The sequence below is a fragment of the Rhinolophus sinicus genome, chromosome 16, assembly GCF_057876585.1.
Source record: "Rhinolophus sinicus isolate RSI-liver-muscle chromosome 16, RSI-T2T, whole genome shotgun sequence".
Taxonomy (NCBI): domain Eukaryota; kingdom Metazoa; phylum Chordata; class Mammalia; order Chiroptera; family Rhinolophidae; genus Rhinolophus; species Rhinolophus sinicus.
In genome coordinates this window covers 10,949,288-10,971,427 of record NC_142516.1, presented here as the reverse complement: position 1 = coordinate 10,971,427, position 22,140 = coordinate 10,949,288, and the positions used below count along the sequence as shown (strand labels likewise).

Here is a 22,140-nt window from a genome sequence, read left to right as displayed (position 1 = left end):
TTCTTTTGTGGTTCCAAACAAACCTGATGATTTTTTGCTATATTTCTTTAAAAAATGCCATTGGGATTTTGATGGGGATCGCATTAAATCTGTATATTGCTTTGGTAATATGGCCATTTTAACTATGTTGATTCTTCCAATCCATGAGCACAGAATGTCTTTCCATTTCTTTGTGTCTTTTTCAATTTCTTTTTAAAATGTCTTATAGTTTTTAGCATATAGGTCTTTCACATCCTTGGTTAAGTTTATTACTAGGTATTTTATTATTTTTGCTGCAATTGCAAAAGGAATTGGTTTTTTTATTTCTTTTTCTGAGATTTCATTGTTAGTATATAGGAATGCAATGGACTTTTGTATGTTGATTTTGAAGCCAGCAACTTTACTGTATTTGTTGATTGTTTCTAATAGCTTTTTGGTGGAGTCTTCAAGTCTATATATAGCATCATGTCATCTGCAAAGATAACAATTTAACTTCTTCATTCCCAATTTGGATGCATTTTTTTCTTTCGCTTGCCTGATTGTTCTGGCAAGGACTTCCAACACTATGTTGAAAAGCAGAGGTAATAGAGGAAAGCCCTGTCGTGTTCCTGAACATAGAGAAAAGGGCTTCAGTTTTTCACCGTTAATTATGAGATTAGCTGAGCGTTTGTCATATATGGCCTTTATTATGTTAAGGTATTTTCCTTCTATACCTATCTTATTAAGTTTTTTAATCATAAATGGATGTTGTAGGATTTACAATCTTAAATGAAAATGTGAAAACAAAAAGGCTACAATATATTAAGAATCCATCGAAAAAACTATAAAAGAAGAGCAAAATCAATCCAAGAAAGAAAATGAAACAGATAAGAGCAAATCATAACAAAATGGAATAAATACATGATAGAGAAGACCAACAAAGCTAAAAGATTTTTTAAAAATATAATTTATATATAGAAAACCCTAAAGACATCACCAAAAAGGTGTTAGAACAAATAAATGAATTCAGTAAAATTGCAGGATACAAAATAAATATACAAAAATTTCTGCTGCATTTTTATACACTAATAGCAAACTATCAGAAAGAGAAATTAAGAAAACAATTCCATTTACAATTGCATCAAAAAAATACCTTGGAATAAATTTAACCAAGAAGGTAAAAGATCTGTACACTGAAAACTGTAAGACATTAAGGAAACAAACTGAAGAAGATACAAATAAATGGAAAGATAACCCATACTAATGGATTGGAAGAATTAATTTTGTTACATCAATTAATTAATTAGTTAAATTGTTAAATGATTAATTGTCGATAATTAATTAATTAATCTGCAATCTGCAGATTCAATGCAATTCCTAAAAAAATTCTAATGGCATTTTTCACAAAAATAGAACAAAAAAATCTTAATCCTAAAACTGTATGAAAATTCTAATGGCATTTTTCAAAAATATAGAATAAAAAAATCCTAAAATTTGTATGACATCACAAAAGACCCTGACTAGCCAAAGCAGTTTTGAAAAAGAATAACAAAGCTGAGGCATCACGCTCCCTGATTTCAAACTATATTATAAAGCTACAGTAATCAAAACAGTATGGTATTGGCATAAACACAGACACATAGATCAATGGAACAAAACAGAGAGCCCACGAATAAACCCACATGTGTATGGTCAATTAATTTATGACAAAAGAGCCAAGAATATACAATAGGAAAAGGACAATTCCTTCAATAAATGATGTTGAGAAAACTGGACAGCCACATGCAAAAGAATGAAATTGGACCACTATCTTACACCATATACAAAAATAACTTAAAATGGATTAAAGACTTGACTATAAGACCTGAAACCATAAAATTCCTAGAAGAAAACAGAGGAGGTAAACTCCTTGACATTGGCTTTGACAATGATTTTTTGGACCTGACACTAAAAGCAAAGGCAACAAAAGCAAAAATAAACAACTGAAACTCCATCAAATTGACAAGTTTCTGCACAGCAAAGAAAATCAGCAACAAAATGAAAAGGCAAGGGGGTCAAATATATGGTGATGGAATGAGACTAGACTCTGGATGGTAAGCACATAATGCAATATACAGATGATGTATTATAGAAATGTACACATAAAACTTATATAATGTTATCAATGTCACCCGAATAAAATTAATTTTTTAAAAAGGCAACCTACAGGGCCGGCCCGGTGGCTCAGGCGATTGGAGCTCCATGCTCCTAACTCCGAAGGCTGCCAGTTCGATTCCCACATGGGCCAGTGGGCTCTCAACCACAAGGTTGCTGGTTCTACTCCCTCAGGGGATGGTGGGCTGTGCCTCCTGCAACTAGAGACGGCAACTGGACCTAGAGCTGAGCTGCGCCCTCCACAACTAAGATTGAAAGGACAAAAACTTGACTTCAAAAAAAAAAGTCCTGGAAGTACATACTGTTCCCCAATAAAGTCCTGTTCCCCTTCCCCCAATAAAATCTTTAAAAAAAAAAAAAAGGCAACCTACAAAATGGGAGAAAATATTTGCATATTTTATATCTGATAAGGGGTTAATATCAAAAATATAAAGAATACATACAACTCAATAGCAAAAAACAATCTGATTTAAAAATTGGCAGAGGATATGAATAGGTATTTTCTAAAGAAGACATACAGATGGCCAGCAGGTACATGAAAAGGTGCCCGTTATCACTAATTATCAAGGAACTGCAAATCAGAACCACAATGAGATGTCACCTCACAGCTGTTAAAATAAACTATTACCAAAAAGACAAGAAATAACAAGTTGTGATGAGGATGTGGAGAAAAGGGAACCCTTGTACATTGTTGGTAGGAATGTAAATTGGAGCAGCCACCATGGAAAACATTATGGAGGTTTCTCAAAAAGATTAAAAACAGAACTATCATATGATCCAGAAATTCCATTTCTGGGTATTTATCTGAAGAAAATGAGAACACTAATCAGAAAGCATATATGCACCCCACATTCACTGCAGAATTATTTACAATAGGCAAGCTATGGAAACAACCTAAGTTTCCATCAACAGATGAATCAATAAAGAAAATGTGATACACACACACACACACACACAGTGGAATATTATTGAGCTGTGAAAAAAAACGAAATTTTGCCATTTGCAGCAACATGGATGGATTATGCTTTAATTAAGCTGTCAGACACAGAAAGACAAATACTATATGATATCACTTATATAATGAATCTAAAAAATAAAACAAAAACTGAGATCATAATAAAGAGAACAAATTCGTGGTTGCCAGAGGAACAGGTTCAGGGTGGGAAGATGGATGAAGGAGGTCAAAAGATACAATCTTCAATTAGAAAATAATTAAGACATGGGGGTGTAATGTACAGCATAGTTAGTAATACTGCATTGCGTATGTGAAAGTTGTTAGAATGAATCTTAAAAGTCCTCATCACAAGAAAAAAATTGTAACTATGTATGGGTGATGGGTGTTAACTAGACTTATCGTGGTGATCCTTTCAGAATACATATAAATACTGAGTCATTACACTGTATACCTGAAACTCATATATTATATGTCAATTATACCTCATTTTTGAAATTAATCAAATTAAGTCACCATATTTACAGAACCAAACTCATATGATGCAAAAATAGCATTTCAATAGATGCAAGAAAAAACATTTGATACAATTCAACATCCACTCATTAAAAAGTCCTCTTAGCAAAACAGGCATAGAAGAAACTTTTACTTATTTGTTTTTTAGTTAGAATCTACTTTTTATTCTTCTGGTAATTTTAAAAAATTTTTTATCAAATTTGTGGGGGTAACATTGGTTAATTACATTACATCAATTTCAGGTGTACATTATAGTACAACATCTCTACACCACCCATAGTCTAAAAGAAACCTAACCAGAAAAACTGTTACTTTTTTCAAAAGTACAGCATATATGATAAATAATAGTTATACACTTAAGTCTTGCCTGTCCAAAGGAGGAACAAGACAAAATACCAGCTATCCCACATGTACTTGAGGTCATATGCAGTGTAGCAGGGTGAGAAAAATAAAAGATATAAATTCTCCAAAGGAAGAAACAAAGCTGCATTTCATTCACAGATAACGTTTTCATACAAATGTAATTCAATACAGTCTGTAGATAACCCCTCAAATCAATAATTATGTGTCTTGATGTAAACACAAATGAAAAATAGACACCCCTTTACTTCACAACATACACAGAAATCAATTCCAAGTAGACTGAAGGACTAATTATGAAAAGCACAATTATAAAGTTTCTAGAAGAAGAGAATGCCAAAAAATATCTACCTGAACTCAGGGAGAAAAAAGGCCTTCTTAAATCAGACACAAACAAAGCAACAAGAAAAAAGAAATACTGATGAATTTAATTAATTAAAATAAAACATTTAGGGATTTATAGATGATGTAATACAGAATTATACACCTTAAATCTATGTAATTTTACTAACAATTGTCACCCCAATAAATTTTTTAAAAAAATTTATAATAATCTCTTGGGTGGTATATGTGTGTTTTGTTCAGTTTTCTGTATGTGTTATTTACTTAACAAACAGCACTGTATAACAGTGAAAAGTCAAATCACAAAGATAGAGCAAATATTTGTAATGCACATAATTAACCAAGGATTAGTATTAGAATATTTAAATAATTTTAGAAATAAGTGAGAATATAATAGATAACTAAAGGGGACAATGAACAAACATTTAAATCAGCAGTTTTAAAATTAGGAAATAAAAATGTTAAGTATTTGAAAGGTAGTCAATCTCATTATTAATCACTGAACTATAAAACCAAACCATCAGGAGACTCCCACCCCAATACAGACACCAAAGCAACTACAATGAAAAAAGCTGACACCACCAAGTGTTATCAAGGTTGTGGCGCAACCAGATATTGCTGGTGGAAGTGCAATTTGGTACAATATCTTAGGAGTCAGTTTGACATTTTGTACTAAAATGGAAGATATGGACCACCTAGAAGCCAGCAATTCCACTCCGAGGTATGTACACAACAGAAAGGAACACGTATGTACCAAGAAACACATACAAGCAGGATCATTGCAACAACAGCCAACTGTTCCCTCGAAAACAGATTACATGAAAAATATATGGTATTGTCATACAATGGAGCAACTGGAAATGAACAAACTACCATTACACTCAGTTCTCTAGATGAATCTCACAAAAGGAAAATACTGAACAAAGGAAGCCAAAAAATACATAATGTATGAGTTCATTTACATAAAAGTTCAAATACAAGAAAAACTAAAATTAAATGTTGGAAGGACAGGGATTACCACAACATTGCCATGGGATACGAAAGTCAATTTGGGGAATGTAATCAATAATGTTGTAAAAATTTTGTAGGTTATCTGATGGACACTTGTCTCATTAGGGAGACCACCTCAGGGATGATGTAGATGCCTGATCACTGCACTGTACACCTGAACCTGACGCTCAACAATAATGAAGGTCAACTGCAATTTCATACATGTATATATGTATATATATGTAGATATACATATATATGTACATATATATATATATATATATATATATATATATATATAGTAACAAGAAGTAAGGTAGAGCATTAGGAATAGACACAGTGGAAATGTAATAGTTGTATGCGATGTCAGAGGGGTAGTAGATGGGGGGAGGGGAGTTATCACTGTGTGAAGGATATAAATAAATGTCTATTACATTGTTTTGTACACCTGAAACTCATAAAAAAAAAAAAAGGACAGGGATTATTTTTCTTGAGGAGAGAAAAGTAATGATTGGAAGGATACACAAAAGGAGCTTCAGGCGTGCGGGCAGTGTTCTGTTTCTAAAGCTGGGAGGTGATACATCGGTGATTGGTTCCTAATAATTTCTTGGGTGGCACATTTGTGTCTTGTGCAGTTTTCTGTACGTGTTATACTTCACTATTTCATTTTTCACAATACATACAATGATTACTACTACGTATCCACCAGAATATCTATATTACTATCATGCAGAAAGCTCTGATAAGAGAAATATTATTTTAAGTGAACTCATTTAAGAGGAAAACATGATCTGGATTTACACGAGGCTATTAATAGTCTGTGTTAGTGGGACTTAGTGTGAATATCACTCATTCTGCTGTGGAAATACTATGTGTTTGATTAGGGAGGGCTCCCTTAGAAACTGCTGAGGAGACAACATACGTATAATCCCAAGTCCAAAAATTCTGAAACCTGGAATTCAACAAGGACAAGAGTTTATCAAGAGGAGCTGTGACCTCTCTGAGACAACAGTGAATATGAATACCCTTCAGGTACGTGCATTCACGCGACCAAATCTAAAAGAACAATGTTGAGCAAAATAAGCAACTTACGGGGAGAATATCAAAACCGTAGAATTCTATTCAGAGAAAGGACCAAAAGGGCCAAATCCAGAGAATCCTGTATATGGTTCAGACATATGGATGTCGGCTGGTAAACTGGCCCCACAACCTGGAGGGAGTGCGAGATGGAAGAGAGTCTGGCCTCTCCAGATTGGTAGGTGGCAGGTTTAACAAGCAAGGGAACCTATGCAGCTTGTCTTAGGCGCCACGAGACAAGTGGGCTCTCTGCACCCGCCCGCCAGAATCTTCACGTTTACATGGAGGATTTAATGGGGTTCACTCGTGTGTAGGGTGCAGACGGTCTCAAGGCGATGTTGCTCTCTTGAAAAGTCATGCACATAGGCCTCTACAGATTGAACCATATATTATAATATTTAAGCTGAGCAGTGAAATAGTGGCCATTGATTTTATTATTATTCCTTTAAAAGCACATACATGCTTTAGACATTCTTTAGTAAGGTACATTTACAACAAAATTAATAAATGCGGATATCATACCCTGGGCCTTATATAGATTCTGCATATTATTAATTTCTGTGTTCTCTGGAGTCATAGAAAATAAGGATATTGCCTCTTCTACATGATATTTGAAGGCACTGATTACGAATTCCGATCTATTATATCTTTATTTGTTAATTATTTTCTGGGATCTACTGTATTTCATTCTTGAGAACTGGGCTCTAATTAGGCAGTGGAGACTCCATGAGAGAGCTGGGCCTAATTCAGGGTTAAGACTGGGAGGATGGAGCCAAAATGCATGTCACCCAAGGGACAAACTAGGAGTGTTCCCATGGATCCCAGCCCTAGTGATTCGGAATGGAAGTTCCTGGAACTCAAGGGGCCACAGTCTAGAGGGGACAGCTGGGAGGTTTGACAATTGTCCCATCTTGTCTCTAACTAGCAGGTCTGGCAATGGGTCCTAGGAGACACTGCCTGTGAAAAATCACCACCTCCTTCTGGCTCCCGTTGCCTGTGATATCTCTAAAGACCCACGTCTTCAGTCTCTGCTGTTCTTACAGGCAGGGAAAGCTCTCTGACTCCAGCCATGACTTCTTGGGGAGACAGTGGGATAGCAAACCCAATCTCCTTCTTGGAAGAGTCAGACACTGAGGCTGGCCGGCATCTCCAGGTAAGAACTGAGGCATAGGGATGGGGAGAGAGAGTCTACCTAGGGTCCACATGTGCACACACGCGGGCACACACACGTAGCCCACAGAAAACACCCACATACTCGTACACACACAACCCATAGAGTGTCTCCCTTTTTCCTTTCCCTTTTCTTTCCTACATCCCTATCTGCCAATCATGTTCTGGCTCTTCTCATCACCACAAGCGGTGTCTAGTTCTGGTGTTCATCACATCCCTGATGGTCCAGACTGAAAGCACTGTGCAGAGCGTGCTTCAGTCCAGCCCTCCCGAAACCCCGCATAGCATTTGTTCAGTAGCAGAGCATAATTTACTCTCAATCCACTCAGCCAGGCATGGTCCCAGAATCACTGCCAAACTCCACACCAGGTCAATACCAGTAATTAACTCCTCTATACCCATTTAAAATTTACTAAACTCATTCACATCCTTTCTTTTTCTTAAAATTTGAGCCAGCAAATAACTATGAAAATAGACTAATTTATTCCTATTATGCAATTAATAATTGGGGGGCTCTGATGAATAACATATTTGACCAAGTCTATGCTTGGTTTCCAGATGCCAAAACGAATGCTTTGCCTTTGACAGTTCTGAGTAGAGTCATAGTCCTTCAAAGGTGGTGCTGATGGTGCTGCTGCTGATGACGATGACGACGACGGCAACTTTTAATACTGACGTCGCACAATTTACAAAGCCAGCCTGCAGGCAGTGACCAGGACACAGCACCCTCGTGTATTAAACGACAAAGCACCCTCGTGTATTAAAAATGTCAATAACAATAACAGATCACATTTTGAGCCCTTATTATGTTCCAGCTTTGGTCTGAATATTATGTAATCATTTTTAAATCTAATTAATCCTCATAACCACTTTATACAGTAAACTCTATTATTACCCATTTAGGCAGATGTAGAAACTGAAGCCAAAAACGGTAAGTGACTTTCTCAAGGTCACATCCAAGGGTAAAAAGAGGTACAAACTTATAGTTATAACATAAATAAATCACGGGGATATAATGTACAACATAGGGAATACAGTCAATATCGCAATAACTTTGTACGGTGACAGATGGTTACTAAACTTCTCGTGGTGATCACTTCATAAGGAATATAAATGTACACCTGAAACTAGTAAAATACTGTATATCAACTACACTTTGGTTTAATAGGCTTTATATTCCAGAATAGAAAGGGAAAAAAAGACTAAGAGTGAGAAAATTTTGTCAGACTCCAGAGGGTGTATTATATGTTTAATCGTGACACTAAATAAACACGACATTAGCACATGCTGTTACAGATGGTTCATTGCAGTTATTCCTCCACACCATCAAACAGGAACATTGGAATTTCTTATCTTGATTGCACATCATGGTTTATGAAAAAACTTCAACTGATTCCAGCATTTGGTCTCTTCAACAAGCCTATCAGGTAGGTTTATTACTTCTCTCATAGATAAGAAAAGCAAGGGTCAGAGGGAGTAAATATTTCCCAACTTTAAAAGACATGTTTTGAAAAATAGTCGGTAACCACAAGATGGTCATGGGGGTTTGAAAATTAATTTGGGGAACGTACAGAGGGATAGTGGATGGGGGAGGGGGGTTCACACAGTGTGAGGGATATAAATGATAAACGTCTAAGTTTTGCTTTGTCTTGTGCACCTGAAACTAATTAAAAAAAATAAATTAAAAAAAAAAAAAAAAAAAGACATGCAAGAAATAGATCTGTAAAGCAAGTCATCCAGTGCTTTTCCACTGCTTCATATGTCCCAGGTTCATACGTCATCTACTACTGCTGACAATGACAATCACCTCATTCCCCTTAATAGTCATGTGTCCTCCATATGTACTATCTCAATAATAACTTCAATGGATTTATGAAGTAGTTACTAAGTAGGAAAGAGGGATTCAGAGTTAAGTAACTGACCACGGTCAGACTGAGAATAAAGAACAGAGAAAGGGTTCCGATCCCAACTCTAGAATGCCAAAGCCCCGATATCAAAAGATGTTGATAGTGAGATTGTTGATTAAAAGTAATGTGCCCTTATGATAAAGTGGTTTTCCGTTTGCAACGTTCTCATAACCAGACTAACTCATGGGAAAGACCTAGAATGGCCAAGGGAGCCAGGCACTCCCAGCACACTTCCAGACCTAAGTGTAAGCTGGCTCCTCTCTGAAGAAACTAGTCCTGTTTTCATCTCCCTCAATACACACAAGCGTGCACATGCTCACACACACACACACACAGCACCTTCTGTGGCCAGTAAATCCTAGTATGTGCATGACCCCGAAATGAGCTCCACAATAAAACAATGAAATTAAGACTAAACTTGTTCTAAAGGTATTTTTTCTTAAGGGAATTATATTTGAACAAGTTCTTTTAGGTGAAACCCAGTTCAGTCCCATTCAGACAATCCATGGGGAAAACTTGCTACATCATAGGACTCTAGACCCCAAACCACATCTATCCCTGATGCCTCAATATCAGAGTCCACAGCCCTCATATGTGCACATATGTGCAAACCAGAAGTTACAGCTACTAGTAAGTCTCGGTGACCTCTTCAAGGAATAGAGAAAAACAGACCAAAGTCCTTGGACTCTGTAACATTGAAAGCCTATCTTTGTTTAAGCGAGATCCTTGTCTAATGTCTCTGCCTTAAAAGGAAATTAGAAACCGAACCAGCGTGTCTGACTTCCTGCTCCTGGGCTTCTCTGAACACCCAGAGCAGCAGCCTCTCCTGTTCGGGATCTTCCTGGCCACGTACCTGCTCACCGTGCTGGGGAACCTGCTCATCATCCTGGCCATAGGTTCTGACCAGCACCTCCACACCCCCATGTACTTCTTCCTGGCCAACCTGTCCTTCATCGATACCTGCTGCTCCTGCACCATTGTCCCCAAGGTGCTGGTGAACATGCAGACACAGCACCACACCATTTCCCACACTGGGTGCCTCGTGCAGATGTATTTCTTCATGACACTGTCCCTGATGGATAACTTCTTGCTGGCTGTGATGGCGTATGACCGCTACGTGGCCATCTGTCTTCCTCTGCACTATACCACAGTCATGTGTCCCCAACGCTGCCTGTTACTGGTCACTGCATCCTGGCTCTGCTCCCACCTCCTGGCCTTCTCACTCTCTTTTCCGATGACTCAGTTCTCTTTCTGTGCCTCCCATTCCATCCCACACTTCTTCTGTGACGTACTCCCACTCCTCAAACTTACCTGTTCAGACACCCATATCTTTCAGATCATGATGTTTGCTGAAGTAGCCCTCTCAGGTGTGGTCCCTCTCACCTGTATCCTGGTGTCTTATGCACACATCATGTCCACCGTCCTCAGGGCCCCCTCTGCTGGGGGGAAGCACAAAGTCTTCTCCACCTGTGGCTCTCATCTGACAGTGGTCACTCTTTTCTATGGAACTATCTTTCTGGTGTATTTCCAGCCCTCCTCATCCTATTCAGCAGACACTGGAATGGTGGCATCTGTGGTATACACAATGGTGACCCCCATGCTGAACCCCTTTATTTATAGCCTGAGGAACAGGGACATGAAGGGGGCTTTGTGGAGACTCTTCAGCTGGGGAAGATGTTGCACCCCATAAAAAGTCCTTCCCCAGAGTAGAAAACCAGACTTGCCAACATGCCTTCTTCTTGGACGTGCACACTATAAATTTGAAAGACACACATTCAAGATAGCATGGATGCTTAACCTTACAAGCAGATGCAAGAAAATGGAGGCTCTTCACTGCAAATGATAAGATTTCATTCACCTTATTACCAAGTAATACTCCATTGTATAAACGTACCACAGTTTCTTGATCCAGTCATCCACCGATGGGTATTTTGGTTGTTTCCATGTCTTGGCTATTGTGAATAGCGCTGCAATAAACATAGGGGTGCATAAATATTTTCAAATTAGTGTTTTGGATTTCTCTGGATAGACACCTAGAAGTGGAATTGCTGGGTCATGAGGTAGTTCCATTTCCAGTTTTTTGAGATACCTCCACACTGATTTCCATAGTGGCTACACCAATCTGTGCACAAGGGTTCCCATTTCTCCACATCCTCGGCAGCACTTGTTGGTTGTTGATTTATTAATGAGAGCCATTTTGACTGGGGTGAGGTGGTATCTCATGGTGGTTTTTATTTGCATTTCTCTAATGATTACCGAGGTTGAGTGTTTTTTCATATGTCTGTTTGCCATCTGTATGTCCTCTTTAGAAAAATGTCTCTTCATGTCCTCTGCCCATTTTTTAAATTGGGTTGTTAGTTTTTTTGGTGTTGAGCTGAATGAGTTTTTTATAAATTTTGGATATTAACCCCTTATCAGATGTATCATTGACAAATATGTTCTCCCATTCAGTAGGATGCATTTATGTTTTATTGATGGTTTCCTTTGCTGTGAAAAAGCTTTAGTTTGATGTAATCCCATGTTTATTTTTTCTCTTACTTCCCTTGCCAGAGGGGATATATCAGTGAAAATATTACTAGGGGTAATGTCTGCAAATTTTGTTCCTATATTTTCTTCTAGGAGTTTTATGGTTTAAGATCTTACATTAAAGTCGTTAATCCATTTTGAATTTATTCTTATATATGGTGTAAGGAGGTGGTCCAGTTTCATTTTTTTGCATATGTCTGTCCAGGTTTCCCTGCACCATTTATTGAATAGACTGTTTTTACCCAAACGTAAATTCTTGCTTCCATTGTCGTAGATTAAATCACCATATAGGCATGGATTTATTTCTGGGCTCTCTATTCTGTTCCATTTGCAAAGATATGGATGGACCTAGAGAACATCATGCTAAGTGAAATAAGTCAAAGACAAATACCGTATGATCTCACTTATATGTGGAATCTGAAGAACAGAATAAATGAACAAACTAATCAGAAACAGTCTCAGAGACATAGAGGAAAAACTGAGGGTTGCTAGATGGGAGGGGGTGGGGATGAGGGAGAAGGTGAGGGGATTAGAAAGCACAAATGGTAACCACGAGATTGCCACGAGGATACGAAAGACAGTTTAGGGAATATAAGCAATAATGTTGTAAAAATTTTGTAGGGTATCCGACAGACACTAGTCTTATTAGGGAGACCGTTTCATGGATGGTGTAGGTGCCTGATCACTGCAGTGTACACCTGAAGCTGAAGCTGAATAATAAGGAATGTCAACTCTAATTATATATATATATATATATATATATATATTCACAGAAACTGGAGTACAGCATAAGGAACAGAGCCAGTGGAAATGTAACGGCTGTGTGTGATGTCAGAGCGGTAGTAGATTGGGGGAGAGGGGTTATCACTTTGTGAGAGGTAAAAATGTCTATTACATTGTTTTGTACACCTGAAACTAATTTTTTTAAAAAAGAATGAAAAGAAGAAGAAAAAGCTGGCAAAAAAAAGAAAGAATGAAAGAGAGAGAGAGAAAGAGACAAAGAAACAAAGAAACAAAGAAACAAACAAAGAAAGAGAAACAAAATGGAGGCTCTGACTTTGCAGGATTGGAATAGGACCAGCAGGCCGAGCACAGAGCTGCAGCCCAGAGAGTGTGCATGACCAGCAGTCCCTCCAGGGTGACTCAATGAGTGGTTAAATTAATCCAAGCAGGTTCAATCCAGGCTTGGGAACACCAAAAATGCCAGCAAATCCTCCTTCTAGGAGGAAGCCCAATATAAGTACATTGTAGGACTACAAATTCTTCCCCAGCAACAAGAAATGATGGCAAGACTAGGCAGGTCAGGACGTCAGTCAAGGCACTGGGCTTCCGGGACCAATTTTGATCCTGCCTTGGAAGAAACACAACTCTTTGGTCTCAAAATAGAGAATATGACACCAAGTAGGCAGAATCTGTGTGTGTGGCCTGAAAGGGCAAGAATATTCTAGAAAAGGAACCTAGGCATAGAAAGCTTAAGATATTCGTCCACTGTCACATATCTGGGATTGGATCTTTGTCTCTAGCGGGTGAATTTGTTTCTTATTTGTCAGTTGTGACCAGTCTGTATTCTTTACTTTTTAAACTTTGTTTTATTTTTTTTCCAACTGAGAAATCATTTATGTCATTACAATAAATGTCTAAAATATAAAGAAAAAAATTTAAATCCCTTCTTAAAAGAAACCACTGTGAATACTTTACACAAATTTTTATGGCCCTTTTTTCTATATATTTATCTTATATCGTTAAGGTGTTGATTTTTCACAGGATCTTATAATATGAGTGTTTTTCACACTATTAATTATTAAATCTTCATAAACATTTTCATAATTAATATAGCAGAAGCAGGTGCCATGTTTATATATAATCTTCCATTTTAGATTAGATTTTTCTAATTATTGTTGCTACTATAAATAATAACACAAGGAAAATCATTGTGAATAAACCATCTATATAAATCTCCCCATGTCCTTACAATAAATGTTAAGGACTGGAGCTGCTGGGTGGAACATTTTTCTGGTTCATGATACATATTGCTAAAAGAGTTCACAAAACTGTTAATGATTTACATTCCAGCTGACATTCTGGGAGAGACCTGCTTTCTCTGCATCCTACCAATACTTTCTGTTCTAATTTTTTACTTAATTGCTGCAAATATAATAAGCAAAAAAATGTACCTCTTTATTTAATTGTTTTGCTTACTGATTGCTGTATTGTCTGTAAATAAATTTTATTTATTCTTCTGTTAATTATTTCTTCACATCATTTAACTATTTTAAAGACTAGTATAAGGCCTTTCTATATTAAAATTTTAAACTTTACACTTTTCTTACTTATGGTGCAAACTGCCCAATTATCCTTCATCCTTCAGTTTTCTTTCTGATTTTTTGACATATATAAGTTTTCAATTTACATATCTGAAACCAATAAAAAATATCTCCTTGTGACTCTTCTGCCAGTGTTATCATTAGAAAACCTTTCTCTATGCAGAATTCCTATGAATAGGTTTTCCCTTTCAGTATGATGTATTACTTTTAATAAGTTTTATTGAGATAGAATTCACATACCATAAAATTCAGCCTTTAAAGTATATAATTCAGTGATTTTTAGTATACAAAGTGTTGGTTTTTTACTGAAACAATATATGACTTTTAGAATAATATCAAATATTAAAGTGATTCTCTCCCTCATATCACTCATTTTCTGTAAGAGTTTCCTGTCCATTTCTTATCTCCTAATTATTAACAAATAGGATGCTGACTACATTTGAACTATCATTGACTCATATATGCCACACACATTTCTCCTCGGGGCCTTTTATTTGAATGTCATTTTCCCCTCTGTGGCACTTCCTCTACTCCAGGCCCACCCAGTTTAAGTGCTACACCATCTGCATAAAGTACCGAGTCACTCCAGTCCACTCTAATCACATGGACATGATAGTTCCACTGTCCTTTCGTCTATCCTTTCTATTCCTGCCCTTCTAAGATCAAGCATAACACAAAGATGTCCACTCTTAAATTCAAAATTGTACTAGAGGTTCCAGCCAGAGCAATTAAGAAAAGGAAGTCGAAGACATCCAGATTGTAAAGAAAGAAGTGAAATTATCTCTATTTGCAGATAACAGATGTTATGTATTTAAAGATTCCTAAGAAATCCACCAAAAAAAGAACTATTAGAACTAATAAGTCAGATTCAATGCAATCTCCATCAAAATCTCAGCTATCTTTTTTTGCAGAAAATGACAAGATGATGCTAACATTCACATAGAAATGCAAGGCACCAAGAATAGCCAATACATTCTTGAAAAAGAAGAGCAAAGTTGGAAGACTCACACTTCCTGATTTCAAAACTTACTATAAAACTGTAGTAACTAAGACAATACAGTACTGGCACAGGGCTAGATACATAGATGAAAGGGATAGGATCGAGAGTCCACGAATAAACCTTTACATTTATGGTCAATTTATTTTCAACAAGGTTGCCAGGACAATTCAATGGAAAAAAAGTAGTATTTTCAATAAGTGGTATTGGGACAATGAAGTTGGATCTTTACTTCATACCACACACAGAAATTAACTCAAAATTGATCATAGACCTCAATGTAAGAACTCAAACTCTTAGAAGAAAGCATGGGAGTGAATCTTTGTGACCTGGATAAAGCAATGGCTTCTTAGATATGACACCAAAGGTACAAGCAGGAACAGAAAAAAAATGGATAAATGAGCTTTCATCAAAATCAAAAAGTTCTGTGCTTCAAAAGGTACCATCAAGAGAGTGAATAAACAACCCACTGACAGGGAGGAAATATATGCAAATCATATAGCTGATAAGATATTTGTATTAAGAATACATAAAGAACTCTTACAATTCAATAGAAAGACAAATAATTTAATTTAAAAATGGACAAAGGATTTGAATAGATACTTCTCCAAACAAAAAATACAAATGGCCAATTAGCACATGAAAAATGTTCAACATCATTAGTCATTAGGGAAGCACAAACCAAAACCACAATGAGATACCATTTCACTTTTATAATAAAAAAAATGGACAATATCAAAATGTTGGCAAGAAATGAGAGAAAGGTGAACCCTCCTACATTAGTGGTGTGTTTGTAAAATAATGCAGCCACTTTGGAAAACAGTTTGGCAGTTTCTCAAAAAGTTCAACATAGAATGTACCATATGACCCAGCAATTCCATTCCTAGGTATATAACTAAGAAGACATAGGTCCATACAAAAGCCTGTACATGAATGTTCATAGAAGCTTTATTCATAATAACCAAAGACCACCAAATAACTGAATAACCATAGAAACAACCTGAAAAGCACACAATTGTTGAAACTTTTCAATTAACTATAGTATCAGTTCAGTTCCTACAGTAAGCAAAAGCCAAAACATAATTAGATATGGAAAAGGTATGTTAGAGAAAATGCTTGCGAAAGATAGAAGGGAATAGGAAGGTCACCCACACACAAGACCCGCCACTTATTTAAAGCATAGTTTAGCTGCCACAGAGGAGAGGGACAGGACCCACCTTTTTGTTCACAAATTGGGCCCAGAACATGGAGGGCAGGGAGAGACCGAAGACGCCGACTGCTCCAGATCGATAGGTGGCAGGTGTAACAAGCAAGGGAACTTACCTACCAGTCTGTCAGCTGTGGTTGCAAGCCAAGTAGGTCTCCACACCTGCCAGCTACAATCTTCAAGTTTATATGGAGGCTTTAATGGGGTTCGGTCACATATATCACCCGGGTGGTCTCAACATGTAGCTCTCTCAAGGCTGCATCCTTGCAATGGCTCCCATTGCGGGAACGGCAGGGAGAACTTCCAGTCCAAGGCCAGGGGAGCAGTGAGAAGCCTCCGATTGCCCGGATGCAGCTCTCAGGTCAACTGGCGGTCGTGTCCTCCTCACGACCTCCCTGACTTCATCCCTGTCGTGCGGGAGACCCTGCTCACAGCGCCATTTGTCGTGCGGGGCGGCCTGCGGGGTCTCTGCTCCCATTCCCCACCTAAGAACGCAGGATACAGTGAGGCCAAAAAGGAACACCCATGGAGCCATAGATGGGGGAGTCATATCACTACATTCTCGCTGGCGGCTGGGTTGGAGACACTGGAAGCAGGAGCCGCACAATTCTCAGTCCTCATTCCGCCGCTTGCAGGCTCAGCCACCATCTTCTTGCTAGTCCCCATTTTTTTCTGCTAGCATAGCCGCTGACGGCCAACTAGCCACAGCTGATGGCCATCCCATCACAGTTGATGGCCATTTACTACCTGAGCCAGCACCTTTCTATGTGAGGCTGAGAGCCTGGAAACTGCTTTCTGGGGCTCTGTTCCCACACTCCACCCCTACAGGCTCTCGCCTCACAATCTTCTGCGAGGGGCCCTGTGTGAGGAGCCTGGAGGTGAATGCAATATCCTGGACACAGCCAGGCTCTCTGGGCATAGCCGGACTTCCTGGGCTCAGCCAGGGCTCTCAGAGCACTGCCACTCTCTCTGGGCACAGCCAGACTTCCTGGGCTCAGCCAGGGCTCTCAGGGCACTGCCACTCTCTCTCTCTCTGGGCCCCTCAGGGTACCCTGCTGGAATAACAGCAGCTCACAGTCAAGGTGCTTACATAGTCTCGATGCCGGCCGGTCAAGACACAAAAGCAAACATCCGCCAGTTCCACTACATGGTGGTAAGTTCCCAAACAGTCAAGCTGTCCATTAAATTAGGGATGGAAGGCAATTCCCCATAGTCCATAGTCATTCACCAGGGCTGTCCTGGGGGTGAGGGATGACCTTGACCTCACCCTAATCTCCCAAGGAGGACTCAGCCAGCCTTTCCTCCTGGGACTACAAGTCCTGCATCCGGGCTGCCTCAGCAAGCACTTCCCAGCCCAGAGGGCCACAACGACCTTTGCTTTCTCCAGTCTTTGCTGGTTGGGGAACCGTCCATGTCTTCCCACCCCTCCACGGGGGTCCAGCTCTCCGGCAGCTGCTCCTCCTGGTCTTCGTGAGACTGAGTGTTCGTACACACAAACTGCTCCACCGCCCTTCGGGGAGCTTTGGCCGGCACCATACCCTGCTCGCTGCGCCATGTGTCGTGCGGGAGATCCTGCTCATAGCGCCATTTGTCGTGCGGGGCGGCCTGCGGGGTCTCTGCTCCCGCTCCCCACCTAAGAATGCAGGATACGGTGAGGCCAAAAAGGAACACCCATGGAGCCATAGATGGGGGAGTCATATTACTATATTCTCGCTGGCGGCTGGGTTGGAGACACTGGAAGCAGGAGCCGCACAATTCTCAACCCTCATTCTGCCGCTTGCAGGATCAGCTACCATCTTCTTGCTAGCCCCCATTTTTTCCGCTAGCGTAGCCACAGCAGTTATATTAGTGGCCAATGGCTCACTGGTTACAGCTGGCAGCCAACTAGCCACAGCTGATGGCCATCCAATCACAGTTGATGGCCATTTACTCCCTGAGCCAGCACCTTTCTATGTGAGGCCAAGGGCCTGGAAACTGCCCACAATCCCTCTTGACAGACTCTCACAATCTTACATGCCCGCCTCTTCCACAACGGGTCCTGAGCGGTCAGCAAGGGGTTTCACAAGCATGAAAGTGGTTCATTTGGCGGCTGCCTGGCTGTATTGGAGGCAGATAGAACAGCAACAGTAGGCACATGCAAGAGAAGACACAGTTTTAGATGATTCCCAAATTAATTCAGTTTTTTCCACCAAGAACTCCATGGTCTGAACCACAGATTAAGTCCTCTGGGCTGGCAGTCGGATCACTCAGTGCATTCACTTGTGTCCCCATGTGATTTACTCAAGATAATGCATTAGCCGACTCATTAGGTCTGAACACACAACACTCTGTTTGGATCCTGGCACAGGTGCCTCCTATTTGTGGGGAGGGCTTTTCTCATTAGCGATACTTCACTGTTCAGGCTTTGCTGGCTGTCATTTAAGGCTTGGCAGGTGACTTTAATAAGGGTTTCTATGGGTGGTATGATGTCCTCCAGGCCAACAAAGGCAGCAAAGATGGCAGCCAAACAATCGTACGTGGAAAACAGAATGTGTCCATCTGGCCTTGAGGAAGAGAAAGGTTGGCGATTTTTCTTACCTTAGGGTGGATTCTCCCCTGTGCCCAGGGAAAACCCAGGGTGCAGTGGCCCACACAGGTGGAAGCCATGGCCAGAGATTTATGCCATGCAACGATCGAATCCCCTTTGCAGCTACGCAATATATACCTGGGCAACACGACCAGTCAATGCCAAACCAGTCACTGTCCTCTAATGTGACAGAATGACACCATTCTGGTGCTATCCATACCACATCCCTGGTGCAATTGGGTTGGTCCTGTTTAGGGTGATTTTTCTCTGTTCCCAGCATAGAGGTGCCCAGGTGCTCAAATGTCCATAACCCAGGGTAAGCCACAGGAACCTATCCCAAACCTGAACGAAGCCACACAGGGCTCTGACGGTGGTATTGTTAGAACCCTCTGGTCAGCAGTTTGATGTGACAGAAAAAGAATACCCATGCCCAATGTTATTGATAGTGGGTGCCGAAGACCAGGTTTTAGATCAATATGGGTAATATCAGATGAATTAAGAGTATTAGTCACTAACTAGATCACGAGTGAGTGATCGCCAGCCAAACCTCTGAGTTCAGCCCCCTGGCTTACACTTCATTCCTGTTTCTGTCCAGATGGTGTCAGCATTGGCTAAATGCTGCCCACAGTGACTGCAGCCTGTGTGGGCGGGTTGCCCCAGCTAGACCCATCTACATGTGAGGCATTCACGAGAACTTCTCCCATTCCCTCTCTACAGGCTGCTGAAATAGAGGTGGAGGCATTTGGAGGAGCTACAGGGCCTAGCGGCACCTGCATTGCTAGAGACAGTGGACAGGGTCTCCTGTGCTGCAAATAGGAGAACCTGAGCCATGGGAGAGGTGGGTCAATGAAACATATTCCCACACACCCTTAATAGGAAGGGAAGTTCTTACAGGATATGTAGTTCCTTATAGAAGGTTCTACCTGGAGTGGAAGGCTCTACCTGTGTACACTGCTAGGAGCAGATGCTCTTTTGGGGGTGTGCTAGGTTCTGCCCCCTTCCAGAGCTGGGGCGAAAATCCTAAGGGTACTCTCTCTGTGGGGACAAAGTCCTAGAGAGCAGTATCCAGGCTCTCGGCCTCACGTGGAAAGGTGCTGGCTCAGGTAGTAAATGGCCATCAACTGTGATTGGATGGCCATCAGCTGTGGCTAGTTGGCCGTCAGCTGTAACCAGTGCGTCATTGGCCACTAATATAATTGCTGTGGCTACACTAGCAGAAAATGGGGGCTAGCAAGAAGATGGTGGCTGGCAAGCACAGATTGCAATTAGGATGGCAGGTTGCGGACAGTGTGACTCCTGCTTCCTGTGTCTCCAACCCAGCCTCCAGCGAGACTACAGTGGTGTGACTCTCCTATCTATGGCTCTGTGGGTGTTCCTTTTTGGCCTCACCATATCCTGCATTCTTATGTGGGGAGTGGGACCAGAGACCCCACAGGACACCCTGCATCTGTTGTCTCTGCCACAATGCCCATCCCATGCCTTCTAGAATTCCAGACACAGCTCACTTAAAGGCAGCCCTGCCTGAGAGATGCCCAGAGCTTTCATCGGCTTCACTAGTATTTTGCCTTCTCAAAGGCGGCTTGCTGGTTTGACCCCCTGTCCCACACGTGCCCTTTCTTCATCAGATCACCATCATCTCGAGTCTGGACTATGACCAGGCTCCTCACTGGTCTCCCCTCCAACCCCTTCTGCTCACAGCAATCAGAGTGATCCTTCGGAAATGTAAATCTCATGATGTCTCAGCCCTTCCTTAAAGCTTCAGTAGCAACTCACTGCTTTTAGGATAAAAATACTTAGATGGCCTGTAAGGCTCCACTATCTGGCATCTACCTACCTCACGAGGCTCACTCACACCTCTCTCTCCATCATTTTCTGAGCTCCAGCCCCACTGGCCTTCTTTAAGTCTTCAAATGTGTCACTTGCACGCTCACCTCCAGGCCTTTGCACATGCCATTACTCCCACCTAAAATGCTCTCCCCTATGTTTTTATTAATTCTGACTCTTTCTCCCTATAAGATCCATGAGAAAAGGGACTATGGCTGTTGGGTTCATCATTAGGATCTTAAACATAAACCCAGAACACAGTGGATTGCGATATGAACACTCTAACAAACAAACTAATGAACACTCTGCTAACATGAATGACAGGTTGGCCTATGACACACCACAGAAATGAGGGGATTCTAGGGTCAGCTTCCCAGCCCATAGCCATGTACTCCCCACAGGCTGAGACACTCAGTCCTGACTTCACACTCAGCCCCAGTGCCATCTCTTGGGGAGCAGTTCTTAATCCTAGATGGACAGTCCAAGTGGTTTTCAATCCTGGGAGCTTTTAAAAATCACCTGTGCCTGGGCCCATGCCAAGAGTTCTGGTTTAGTTTTCTGAGCGCTGACTCCATATGTTTCCTTGTTTGTGTTGGCTTCATGTTCTGGTGCACAGTGCGTCTCCAAGATGCGCAGAGGGAAAGAGTGTCTCTGCTGCAGAGGCAGGAAGGCTTCCTGCAGAATGGTGGTACTTGACTCGGTTCTGAAATAAAAGGAAGAGTTTTCCAGACAAGGAAGTGGCTGGACATTTCAGGCGAGAAGAACAATGTGAAGGGTTAGAAGAACCACAAGGAGAATCTGTGTTTGTGTAGAAGATCATAATTCATAAGGAAAATATTGAGTCCTGAAGAATGGATGGGGAACGTGAGCCAAAAGGACACTTTTCATCAAGTAGCATGGCTGTCTCCCCCACGCAGAGCCTGGGGACCCACTCAGACAAATATTTCCAACCTCCCCAACCACCAAAGAGTGAGTCATCCCTGGCATTCCCCTGCCACTAGCTGTCACAGAGTCCCCAACAAATGTGGAGAGAGAGTCTCCATGGAGTCCAGGACAGTGGAGAAGGAAGGAGCAGTCAGGAGGAAAACAGAGGCCATTCCCTCAGGGTCTGAGAAAGAGTATAAGTCCCTCTGCTCCTTCCTCTGGGGTGGGGCACGTCCCTGCTACCTCCGCCTGCCATTCTTACCCCAAAGGCTGGACTGAAGCTGCTCTGCCAGAAGACCTCTCCACCCACCTCCATCTTCTAGGTATGTCCTACCAATCCAGTGAC

General features: G+C 40.7%; 1 protein-coding gene across 1 annotated transcript; it reads left to right on the top strand.

Annotated features, from left to right (window-relative positions):
* Positions 1 to 8,886: 8,886 nt before the first annotated feature.
* On the top strand, positions 8,887 to 11,122 carry LOC141571276 (olfactory receptor 1N1-like). Its single transcript, XM_074331545.2, has 2 exons — positions 8,887 to 8,946; positions 10,178 to 11,122. Exons 1-2 carry the CDS (start codon positions 8,887 to 8,889, stop codon positions 11,114 to 11,116), a joined length of 999 nt encoding a protein of 332 aa, XP_074187646.2. The 3' UTR covers positions 11,117 to 11,122.
* Positions 11,123 to 22,140: the final 11,018 nt, after the last annotated feature.